General features: G+C 41.5%; 1 protein-coding gene across 3 annotated transcripts in view; it reads left to right on the top strand.

Annotated features, from left to right (window-relative positions):
• The window catches only part of egln1a (egl-9 family hypoxia-inducible factor 1a), a 34,727-nt gene that overhangs the window by 7,433 nt on the left and 15,039 nt on the right, over positions 1-12,255 (top strand). For 2 of the 3 annotated variants that reach the window (XM_082556592.1, XM_082556593.1), the window contains exon 2: positions 10,819-10,938. The exons of the other annotated variant lie outside the window; for it this stretch is intronic. In XM_082556592.1, coding sequence (XP_082412718.1) covers positions 10,819-10,938 — 120 coding nt within the window. The remainder of the gene's footprint in view (positions 1-10,818; positions 10,939-12,255) is intronic. 3 annotated transcript variants of the gene reach the window in all.

Below are 12,255 nucleotides of genomic sequence, written 5' to 3' on the forward strand. Positions count from 1 at the left end.
TGCAGATCCAGCATGTTGGATGCTCTCTGATACCATTTAAACATTATCCGGAAACCTAAAGAAGCTTGTAGCAGCAACATAATTGTCCTGTTACTGACTTATTTCACGCTACTGTTAGTCTGTCTTACATGATAAAAGAATAGCCAGCTAAGCTAAGGCTCCATTATAAACACCCTTACTGCTACTTTTCAAAGTTGACATTATTAAAGTTATGCCGATCACATGAAACATGATAGCCGTGTTAAGCATGCTGAAATATGACTCCGTACTGAATTTAAACACTGTACATACTGTAATGAGGTCCCACAGCAGCTTAAGTTTTCAAATATAATGCAGCCCAATACACACAAGGGAGATGTTGCTCCTGATTTGTTTTTTTTTTTGGTCCTTTTTTTCATATCATAGGGCGCTGCAAGGCTGCACATATCCGGTTGTTCAGTCTGACGTCACTAGCCGTGTCTGGGTCTAAACTCCGCTGCAGGTCCATATATCAAACGATCACTATGGCATTACTGAGAGTTGAAAAACTGTCTAAAGTCTTTCATCTTTAATAAAATGATCGGAGTTCTGCTCTACCAGGTGTAACAATTGAGTTTAACATCCAGGCATCCATGAAAACGGAATTTATGACATTTAACGGAGTTAGAAGTTAGCAGGGAGTTAGCTCGCTAGCTTCTATCTAAATACAATATAGCATGTCCTGACTGCGGGGTTTTGGAAACAAATTCAAACGTACAGCTCTGTTATCACTTCCAGCATAAATGAAGACAGAAAACTAAACAGCAGTGACGTTTGTAGGGTTACTGAAGTTGAGCTACCTGCTATATAATGATGTGCTACGTGACCGCTAGCGACACAGCTATGTTAGCATAATATAAACAAGCTAACTTTTTTTTCCACTCGATAAAAGTTAACGTGAGTGTTCTCGGTGGTCAGGAACAAATGTAATCGCATGGCAGGATGCTGTAAAAGGACCAAACTTCAGCCAGGAGAACAACTGAGATAATCCATCCACAATACGAAGTTAGTCATTCATATACTGCTGCATGGGCTGGGCTGTAGTTACATCCTAAGGTTTTAAAAACTGAGCTTAAATAAATGATTAGCGGTAATAAAAGCCGAGGGAGGTCAACAGTGATCACTGACTGTTTTAGGAGCTTTTTGAGATTAAATAGAAGAAAATACATAACATTAAACATGTTAACAACACAAAAGCCATATTAAACGCAGACTACTTTAGACCCGGAAGTAGGATTCGTCGCGTCATCACTGAACAACCGGATATGGATTCCAGCTGCATTACTGTCTCAAACATGACTCTTTATTGTGAAAAACAACGGGTCAGCTGTGGGAAAAAAAACATCCCCCTGTAACATAAGTGTAGGCAAGACCTAGAGACAACAACAAACAAACAGTTTTCTGGGCTTTCTTTCTTTTAGTGCTTCCGTATGCGATAATTTTAAAAGTTGTTTCAGCAAGGAATACAAACCAGAGACATCCCATTGATATAATTTAAATGTGTGCATTTGCAGGTTTTGTTAGTCTTAGTTGTCTGTAAATGCATTGAAGTCTGGTAATAGACTGTTAGATTAAAGATAAACATTTAAAGATGTTGTTCTTGCTTTTTATAATGTCTTTGGGCACTAATTGATTCATCAAGAATACATTTGTAAATTGTCAAGAAAAGGACGACTTTAAGGAAGTTTAATTGAAAAGCTGTTACTGTCGTAGACTGTGAGCATGTAATACGGTATGCGGTATTGCGATTTTCCGTTGTTTTTTTCAAAATCTTTTCCTCATGCTATGAAATCATCTTGTCAATTCATTCATTTCAAAGCAGTTCAACTTAAACAGGACAGAACTGGACAGACCCCTTCCTTATCAACAGAGTTTGATAACAGTGTTTTGACGTTGTTGGCAGTTATTTGCTTTTGTCATTTGTTCTGTCACAGAGCAACGTGTGGACATGTGCTTTCAGAAGGAAGTTGACCGTTGACCTAAATCTTAAAGCTCTACAGAGCGAGTAGACAAGAGGAAGTCATGTGACAGTGGTCCTCTGAGCGCTGGGGACAGCTATACGTTATGCTAAAGGCTCCACGAGCTGCTCATTCCGTCCGCCTACAGTACCAGCTTGACTTAAGTGCAGCACATTTCATGCCTGGTTTTATCCTGCTTATTGTTTAACCATCTCACTGTTGACCAGAAATAGTCTAGGAAGTATTCAGCGCTCAGGCTCACCCATCACTTTGGGGTCCTTAGGGACTAGTAAAGCGCTATATAAATACAGGCCATCATGGTCACGTATCCCCTCTCAAAGCCTGTAATTCATCTGTGGATTTCTTCAAATGCTCATGATACCATTCTTTTATTTAAAACCATAATGTGGTCTAAGCCGTGTAGAGTGATTTCTAAATCAGTGTGACATACCAGAGAGAGGGATGAATGCATCTAATTTAATCCAGCATTTGTTACAGTGTCGTTTTCTTGAATAAGTGCTCATCGGTTAAAATGAAGCTGTTAAAATATACATTTTATTAAAGCTTAAAGCGCACATCCATCCTTCTGTTTCCTATCACAGCTGTCTAAGAGCAACACCTGGCCACGATCCAGGTGGAGCCCTGAGAAAGAGCTCTTTGTTTTTTACTACTTGCAACCGTGGGCTTGAAGACAGGAAGGATTTATGGTGGGTGGAGGGTGATAGTAATGGTGGTTTTAAAAAAACAAATTAAAGCATAATTAGAATTTTTTTCTTTTAAATAGAGAAAGACAGTCTCAGGGGATCACAAGCTAATGTATTCCAAGCCCGGATAAACAGGATGGTTGCGTTCAGGAAGGGCATCTGGCATAATTTCAGTGCCATATCAAACATGAACATCCATCCACTGATGAACATATTTTTGCAAATTAGATACTTTAATAATTATAATTGCCTCTTTGCAACAGTAAATGAAGGCTTCGGCTGTTATTTAAGTCATGTTTAATATAGATGTAGATTTCACTTTGTCTTTTACTTAGAAAGCCAATTTCTTAACTCATATCTTGACATGTTCAACTGTAACATATCAACATGCTGCATCACCCAGTTTCAGAATGAGTTCACATGGCTCTCACACAGTTGATGGAGTGGATGGAGCCATCAGAGGTCAGATACAAATATCTGCTCTGTTGGTTTTTGGGCTGTTCGATATAACGATATATATCGGATGACGATATAAAAACGTCTATCGTTTCATTTTACGCAATCGTTTGTTTCGTGGTGTCGCAAAATAGACTGTTTACGGCAATATTTTTTCATTGTTTTGATGGTCACTGTAGTGGCTATGTTAATTAGTTAAAGTTCTCTCTTTCTCTTATATTTTATATAACCACACTACAGACAGACAAGCGTTTGTTTTTATGCGTTGTCGTTAGCAACAACGACGGTAAAACCACCGCGTGTCCGCTTGTTCCACATAAACCTTTCACAATAAAGCTCAAGATCCTGTTGAGACTTTTCAAAATAAACTGAATCACGTGAAAGATGCAGAGTTTTTACGGATGAGAAGCAAAAAAGAGCCGTCGTGTGCTAAAAAATAAACCTTAGACTCAAACGTTAGAACAGGCTTTTCCCTGCAGCACGCCGTGTAATAAACACAAAGAAAACGGCGGGCGTTACAACTTATGTCTAAAAATGTATCATTTCAGGCAGTGGTTAAAACACTCGACTCCAGCTACACGATGCCCAGCTGGAAACAAGTCGAGCTGCCTAAGATTCACAGAATTTACAGAAAATGTTACACTTTTGGGATTTATATCGTTATCGGACGATAGATGTCTTAATATCGGGATATGAGATTTTGGTCATATCGCACAGCCCTAGTTGGTTTTCATTGAATATGAGTCAAGGCTCTTGAACTCTGTGAAAAATCATAATGATTTTAGTCAATATTGCAATTGTGATTATTTAATAGAATTATTAACTTAAACATCAAGTTATTGAGATTAAATCTTTTTTCTGGGGGATTTCCTTAATAAGCCGGTCGTGCACCTCTCGGTTTTTGTAACCTGTCGCGTTTTGCTGCCACAGCTGGGTTGAAGACTCAAGTGTTCAATCATGTCAGTTTTTTATCACCATTTTAAGGATATTTTGATACAGAAGATTAGAGGGTCACTGATTGCACATGTTTTATTATATCAGCTCTGATGTGATAGTATTGTCTGAGTGGAAACGCCTTTCGTTGAGGAGAAGACCGCAGCGGCTGTCTGCGCCTTAATGGCAAGCATAAATAGACGTGGCTTTAAAAGCCGTTAACAGCGGTGCACGAAGCGATCAACATGGTGGGTACACTGGGCCCTTTAGTAGACACTCACAGCAACCATGGGTGAACAACAAGGCGCTGAAGCTGACAGTTTTACTTTCTCTAGATAAATCTTGTTGACCGAAGGCTCTCTTTTAGTCCTCGTGGCTGGAGCTGCACTAAACAGTGAGTGAGCTTGAGATTTAAAGGGAAAGGGTGGGCTCGATTTATGACACAAGAAAAAGCGAGAGCTTTATAGCAAAAATGAATAGTAATAAAGAAAAGTTATCCTTTTTTCCCCCTGTTGGTTTTATAACTCAGTTAATTCCACTAAAATGAATAGACACAGACTGACTGACTGCAGGGATCCCAGACCTGAGTTTACTCCGGGTGAAACTTAAAGCAGCTCACAGAGACCAGCATATGCATTTATCTTTAGTTCGTCAGCGGGAGAGTGTGCTGAGATATACAGCGCTTTCAAGTTTAAACAATTCCTCTCAGAATATTTGCGTAACAGTACCAGAGAGTGCGTTTGTGTTTCCACCGCAACATGTGGAGGTTAAAGGGTAGTGTTGCTGCTGCATACGTCCCTCAATTGTTCACAGCCTGCCATAAAGAAGAAAAGAGTAAACTGGGCCATTACTTTAAACAAGGATTTCCTCTGAGGCAGCACCACTCTCGGACAGATAAAGCAGTGAGCTATCCTGGGCCAAAACCCAAACTGCCGTGGTTCCCACACTCCTCTGTGCTACAAGGTCTCCATCCCAACTGTTTGTACTCATGTTTGGATAAGCATCTCTTATGTGAAGTGAGCGGACTCCTTGCAGCTTTTCCATTTTTCTCCACCCCAGTTCAAGGCTCACATCCTGAGTTATGTGTCGATACAGGGTGAAAGTTCCCTAATGTCATGTGTAGATGCATTTGTTTCACAGGTCTGTTTTAAGCAACTGTCCTTTATGTTTAAAGCTGTAATCAGTTTTTAGTTTGAGGACATGTTCTGGTAAATGTATGCCATTCTGCTGAATTTCTTAGTTATTTCCTTCTTTCTATATAGGAGCCCTTTAAATGTTTGCATTAGCATTTCTTTTACCCGACAATGTTTAAGGTACCATAGCTTAGTTAATGTTTGAGCTACAAAAAACAACTTGGTGCAACAATACTCGTATCGATATTGAACCGTTCGATACAGTGCTTTCAGTTCGGTACGCATATGTATGAACAATACAAAATACATTTTTAATTTATTTTATCAACTTTCCTTCTGACGATGCTGTCTGTGTTGAGTGCTCAGTGGATCTGCGCTCGACAGTGCAGCCTAGGCGGAGTAGTCAAACGCAGATTCACTGAGCGCAGGGCAAGCTAGCGAGACAGAAGTTAAGCTCTCCTTGCAACATGGCAAATTGAACCTCCCCTACCCTCATTCAGATCTGGCGTTTGGATGTGATGTATGACCCTGAAGGTAAGCGCATCATGGACTAAAGTAAAACAGTATGTTGGATGTGCCATGCAATGCTCAATTACATGGGTGGGAGCTAGTGTGTTAGCGCAGTTAGCTCGTTAACGTTGCACAGGGCGATCCGGTAGCTCGTTAACGGAGATTTGCCGTGTTGTGGCCTTAACGTCATTTCAACGAGATTAACGCTGACAGCACTAGTGGGAACACAACGAATATGACTGCACATTTACTCCGACATCATCCTAGTGCAAAGACAAGTGGAAGCAGACAAAAACAACAAGCACGCATGCACCAAACTTTACCCGAGTCATTTAGACAGCCGTTAGCACATGATTCTCCTTATGGGGACCTGATATGTTTAATATGCTGCTGAGAATATAGCCCAGAAGAAGCGTATAGTATAGCTTTTATTTTGGAAAGAGCCATTTCTCTGTAATAAACTCTCTTTTCCAAAGATGAGTGATTCCTCAATCAGATACAGGGCTCGCAAAATCGCCTGCTCTAAGTCCTGGGGCTAGCGATTTTTTCCAGTCGGGCTACCAAAATCTATCTCTGCCCTGCCCGTCGGCCTATCGTAGGAAGGAAAAATATATGTCAATGCTTTTGCATTCTTTCGGAAATGTAGCTGGGTAATTATGTCATTGGCATCGGTGAGCCACTGTCAATATGTGACATATTGAAATCGCGTTTGAATTTGCGCTTGTTTTTTGCTTTCACTTTGCAATCGCGCGAACTGTGTATACGGAGCGACAGCACTGATTGGTGAGTGATGATAATTTGCGCACCAATTCCTCTGACATCGTTAGCTTACTATGCAAACATGATAAGTGAAATCTCCCGCAGCAAGCTCAAACATGTGCAGAGAATCGCTGAGCGTTATGTGTGTGTGTGTAAAAGCAGCAGGATACATATTGTAGCGGGTCAGGGCTGTTCGGGGTTCTGTTTGTACAGTTATGTTTTGTTTATGTTGCCATAGTGACGGGTGACGCCCTCTCACTGCGACGGTGTGTCCTTCCGGGGTCAGAGGGCGCCCTGTGTGTCGTTGTTGTTGTTGTTGCTGTGCTGTTGCTGCACTGAGCAGTTAGTTAGCGGCAGTGTTCTTCTGCAGATGTCAATAAACGGCTGTGCTCCCTGGCTAGCTCACGGGAAGCAAGACCAAACGACACCTCCGTCTCCTCGTTGTCTGAGCTCGCCACATTGGTGTCAGAAGTGGGATGATGGTGGCACCCCATGTTCTGACCCGAGTGACTTTTCCCCCGCCGGTCGTGACCGGCCGGTGCGCCAAAAGAAGGCACCTGGACATTTGCAGGACTTTGTGTGGGGTAATGGGGTCGTCGGGGACGACTGACCCCTTAGGTGGGGGCTATGTAGCGGGTCAGGGCTGTTCGGGGTTCTGTTTGTACAGTTATGTTTTGTTTATGTTGCCATAGTGACGGGTGACGCCCTCTCACTGCGACGGTGTGTCCTTCCGGGGTCAGAGGGCGCCCTGTGTGTTGTTGTTGTTGCTGTGCTGTTGCCGCGCTGAGCAGTTAGCTAGCGGCAGTGTTCTTCTGCAGATGTCAATAAACGGCTGTGCTCCCTGGCTAGCTCACGGGAAGCAAGACCAAACGACACTTCGTCTCCTCCTTGTCTGAGCTCGCCACAATATTTTAGTTCTGCTGAGCCAAATAAGACAGGTCAGGGTGAAGAAGTGACAGCCAAAGAAAAGCTTACCACAAAACGGAAAAGTTATGACAAATCAGACGATAAGGCAAAAAGAAAGTGCAGCTTTATGGTTTCATGGACAAACGAATTTCTGTGGCTGCAGTATGACGAGCTGTATATCCGGGGCTGCACATAAGTGGTCCGCAGGTGCGCATTCGCTGTCAAAATAAAAAACGGGCACAAGATAAGAAGTTGCAACGCCTGTTTGCGTACATAAGATTTTCAGGAGGAGGACAGACATTTGTTTAGAACTCTTAAAGATGTCAAAGAAGCAAGCTCCTTTAAGCAATTACTGTGATGTTCCTCCACCTCCAAACAAATGTCAGAAGGAGTCCAAACCACAAAAGAAGCACGTATTCTCGGAAAAGTAGTTGCAGGAGGTGAGCTGGCTTCAAACAAATGATGAACGCACAGAGATGTGGTGCGGAATGTGCCGTGAAAATTTAATAAATGACAAATTAAAAAGGCATGAACATTTTTTTTTTGTATCGAAAAAATGTCGAACTGTGACACCAAAGTATCGAACCGAACCGTGAATTTTGTGTATTGTTGCACCCCTAATATATATACACACACACACACACACACACACTAGTCTGGAAAAATTCATAATGCTAGTTTCCAGTCTAAAAGTACCAGATAAGTAACCCTTCAATTATTAGCTTTTATTATGCAACATTTGAAAGCATGTGCTGCAGCAGCAGTGTTTGAGTACCAGGCTTTATTTGTTATGTTCTCGGCCATTATCAAAGACCCATTTATTTAATTGACTGCTGTTTTTTGTTTTGGTTTTTTCAATCAAGGAAGTGCATGGTTTGGTACTAGTTGCAGGTTGTGCGTGTTTGTAATGTCAATTATTTTCATGCTCTTTTAATATCCATCTGTGAAATGAAGCCTTCCTTTCCTGTGGCCTCAGCGACAGCCTCTGAGCTTTCTTCTGTGACCTCCTCTCGCTCTCTGCCTGTGAATGCCCATCGGCTTCAGAAGCCATGCCTATGGAATGTAAACAAACAACACCAAGAGTAAGGTCAGCCTCCTAATGAGGGCCGCGGAGGAATGCGGAAGAATAAGTGGCTAAAGGAAGGGAAGCTCAAATAGGTATAGAGGTTAGGGGTGAAGAGAGTGAGGAAACAAGTGTGTTAAAAATAGCTTTCATTTGAAAACATTTACTCCTGTCCCCACTATATCAGCAGTAACTCTGTTAGACAAAGGGAATGGAATTATGGGTTACCTGAGTTTAGTAGGACATGTTTTTTATTGTGGGAAATATGATTTTTTTTTCCCTTCCCAACTATTATTATTATTATTATTATTATTATTATTATTATTATTTATATAGTTGTTATTATTTTAATACAGATTCTAACACGCCGAGGCTGTCTGGATTTTGCATTTTTGTAAATGTTTTAGCTAAAACATCTTATTCTCTTAGGATTTTTGTTTTTGTATAGACCAGCAATCCATATAGGTTTAGCTGTTATGCATGTCATGTTTTTTTTGTAACAAGAATAATCACAAACCGCTCTTGCATTTGTTATATAGCATGTGCTGATGTCAAGCTTTCCTGGATCTGATGAAGCATTAGAACGTTTCTACAGCTGTCTATTTGAGGGAATTGTAAGCTAAAATGCCGCGTCGGGAGTTTTGCAGAGCGCCTAGGCTCTTGCACCTCGGCTCAGCAGACGCACAAACACACACACGCTTCCCCTACACACACACACATACACACACACACACACACATCTCCTAGCAGCCGCTGTTTACCCATCTCCAGCCTTGCAGCGCAAGCCCAGCAGTTGAGGGTGGGAGGGGTGACATTGCCGAGGATCAGCCAGCCCTCCTCACGATCTGCACGTAGCACAACCATTAAAATACTGCAGCCTCTGGAGGGAGGCCAAGAGTCAAAGTTCACTCAGTTCACTCTTGTCTTCTTCTCCAGCCCCACCCCTATGCTTTCTCTGTCTGTGCCCCTCTACTTCTTTCTCTGCCACACACAGACTCACACAAAGAAAGAAAACATACTGGATTGCGACTTACTTACAGGAAGCGCTTTGTCAGTTCGTACCCCCCCCCCCATCCCCCAACCCAGCACCTGTTCTTGTTAAACCCACCCCATTTATATTTAAAAAAAAAAAAAGATAAAATCCATGCAGCCAGAGCTACCTCCCCCATCTTTATGTCAGATTTTTTGTTGTTTTTCAGCTTTAAAGGCCCTGATAATGTGCATTCCAGCGGTAACCTGCATCACACAAAACATGTGAACACAATGTGGACTGACGCAAGTAACTGTGATCAGACATGTAGAGTAAGAAGATGCCGACGTGGGTCTGATGTCATTTTATTTTAATGCTCTCACTATGGCGTTAAAAGGCTTTGCACGCAAAGATTTACAATTTTTCTGTGGTGCAGTGAAATAATCATGAAATTTGTGCATGTACAGAAGTAAATGTACCTGTTCAACTCCCGGATGTTCATTTTGAATCCCAGCACCTTCAGTCTTTTCTTTGTTGAAAGGGTAGCTTTAACTTCTAAATGTGCTAGCATAGATGCTCTATAATATTTTACAGGGTAGAAACCCCGAGGAAGAAGTTTAGTCTACCTGAGTGTTTATAATAATGTTGCTATGGTTTATGTTGATGCAAGTTCTTGAAAGAATGTGGATGAACTTGCCTTTGTCTGTCATATCGCTGCTTAGACACTGCTTAGCATGAGGGCTTATTCCACCCTGTGTGCACGTTCACCACTCATCTGAAAAGAAAACACACGCTGTTTGGTGTTCAAGTGTCAGCTGTAATTTCCAGTGCAAAAGCTCTGAGATGTCTGAGAAATCTCTACTGTTAAAGAAAACACATTTTTCTGTATCACAGTCCTCGGGGTGGTGTGCAAATCACCGCTTGTGTGCGTCTTATTCCTGAAGGGCATTCGAAGGAGCGGGCGTGCTCCCTCGATGTTTACACCGAGAAGTTTACAAGAGCTCGTGGAGGTTCACTGCCAACACCCAAGCAGATCATGCAAGTCTTAGTAGAGCAGGAAGAGACGAGGGGAAGTTGCAGCATGATATCTCCGGTTTATTTTCCTTGCCAGTTTAAAGTTTATAACGAGGCAGCTGTGTTTTAGGCAGCTTGTGCCTTGTGTCAGTCCTGGTGCAGGTGAGGCAGTGCTACAGTCAGACTGCGGCGAGGCTTTCTGCTACTTCCACATCACGAGCCAGCAAATGCAGTTCAAGCTCCTTTGCTCCCGTTCCTCCCTTCTTTCTTGTCCTTGCAGTACAGCTTTTGTTTGACACATGAGCTGTAGAGACTGAATGCCTACATTTCTGCTGTTGTCACTGCATATCTGTTTTTACTAATCAGGGGTTTTTTTTCATGTTCCTCTCTTCAGGCAATGGTGGCATGTTACCCCGGAAACGGGACAGGATATGTGCGCCATGTGGATAACCCTAACGGCGATGGACGGTGTGTCACATGCATATATTACCTTAATAGAGATTGGAATGCCAAGGTATGGTAGTGATGTGTGGAGAACCTTCTTGTTATCACCATTTGATTCAAGAGTGATTTGAAATTAGAGCCCTACCGATACCCGGCCGTTATTGGTCTGCCGCAGATCTTTAACGAGTTTGAGCAATACTGGAAGGTTGATTTTAAGAAAGCAACCCCATCGTTTTGAGTTATTTTACATTATATTTTTTGTTTTAATTTCAATGACTCCTGTATTGGTCGGGCTCTATTTGAAATTATTTGTAAAATAATCATCAAAACAAAGTCATCTGTCATGTGTTTGTGTGTCAGGTCTTCATAACTTCTGACTTCCTGCCACAAGCATTTGACCAGTCAGTGCAGTTGTGGTGTGTGTGTGTGTGTGTGTGTGTGTGGCACTGTTGTCACCCTCCACCCTGCTTTATTCCATACACCACACCCGTACAGAGTTCATGATAGTGGTTACGTGTAGGTAAATGCTGTGTGGCCACTCTCCCTTTTTCATATTTCCCATTAAAATGCAGAGAAGGAAAAACACCCCATACTACCTTCCACGTTTCTTTGTTGTTGTTGTTTTATTACAGGAATTTTCATATAGTGGTCAAATTAATTGAACTTTGTGTCATACAGTACTTAAAATATATCCACAGGAATTCAGTATTATCCTAACTTTATTTTTAGATGTCCTGCTAGTAAGTTGAACTGCCTTTCACCTTTACAATTGCCTATTTCATTGAAGGTCTTAGAAATGTTGTCTTGAGATTTTTGTGCATATCAACAAGATAACGTCATGTACTTACTGCAGATTTGCGGAGAGCTCTTTCATGGTTTGATCCTCCTCATCCACCACATATCAAAGCTGCTCTGTTCAGTTGCTGACTGTAGAGGCCATTTGGGGACAGGGAATTCAGTGTTACTTACAAGAAACCAGTCTGAGATTATATAATATATATGACATTAGAGCAGGGCGATATGACCAAAAATATTTATCATGATATACATTTGAAAATTTGTGATAACGATATAACTGACGATATAATTGACACTAGACAAATTATTTTCAACTCCACAACTTTATTAGTGCAAACAAAAAACCATCAATGTATTTTCACTTAAACAAGCAGCTGTTTTTTATGTGCATTAAAGTTATATAAAAATTTAACAGTGCAAATGCAAATTCCTTGCTGACAATTTAACCAAAAGGCATTTCCAGTGGAAATTGGCCAACATATCCTCAGCATAACCATGTATAATATCCACAAAACTTAAAAAGAGGTTATACACACACAATAATAATAATAATAATATTATGTTGAAGCGCAGTACGTATCACTCCGCG

Source organism: Aulonocara stuartgranti (assembly GCF_965226115.1).
Source record: "Aulonocara stuartgranti genome assembly, chromosome: 13".
NCBI lineage: Eukaryota > Metazoa > Chordata > Actinopteri > Cichliformes > Cichlidae > Aulonocara > Aulonocara stuartgranti.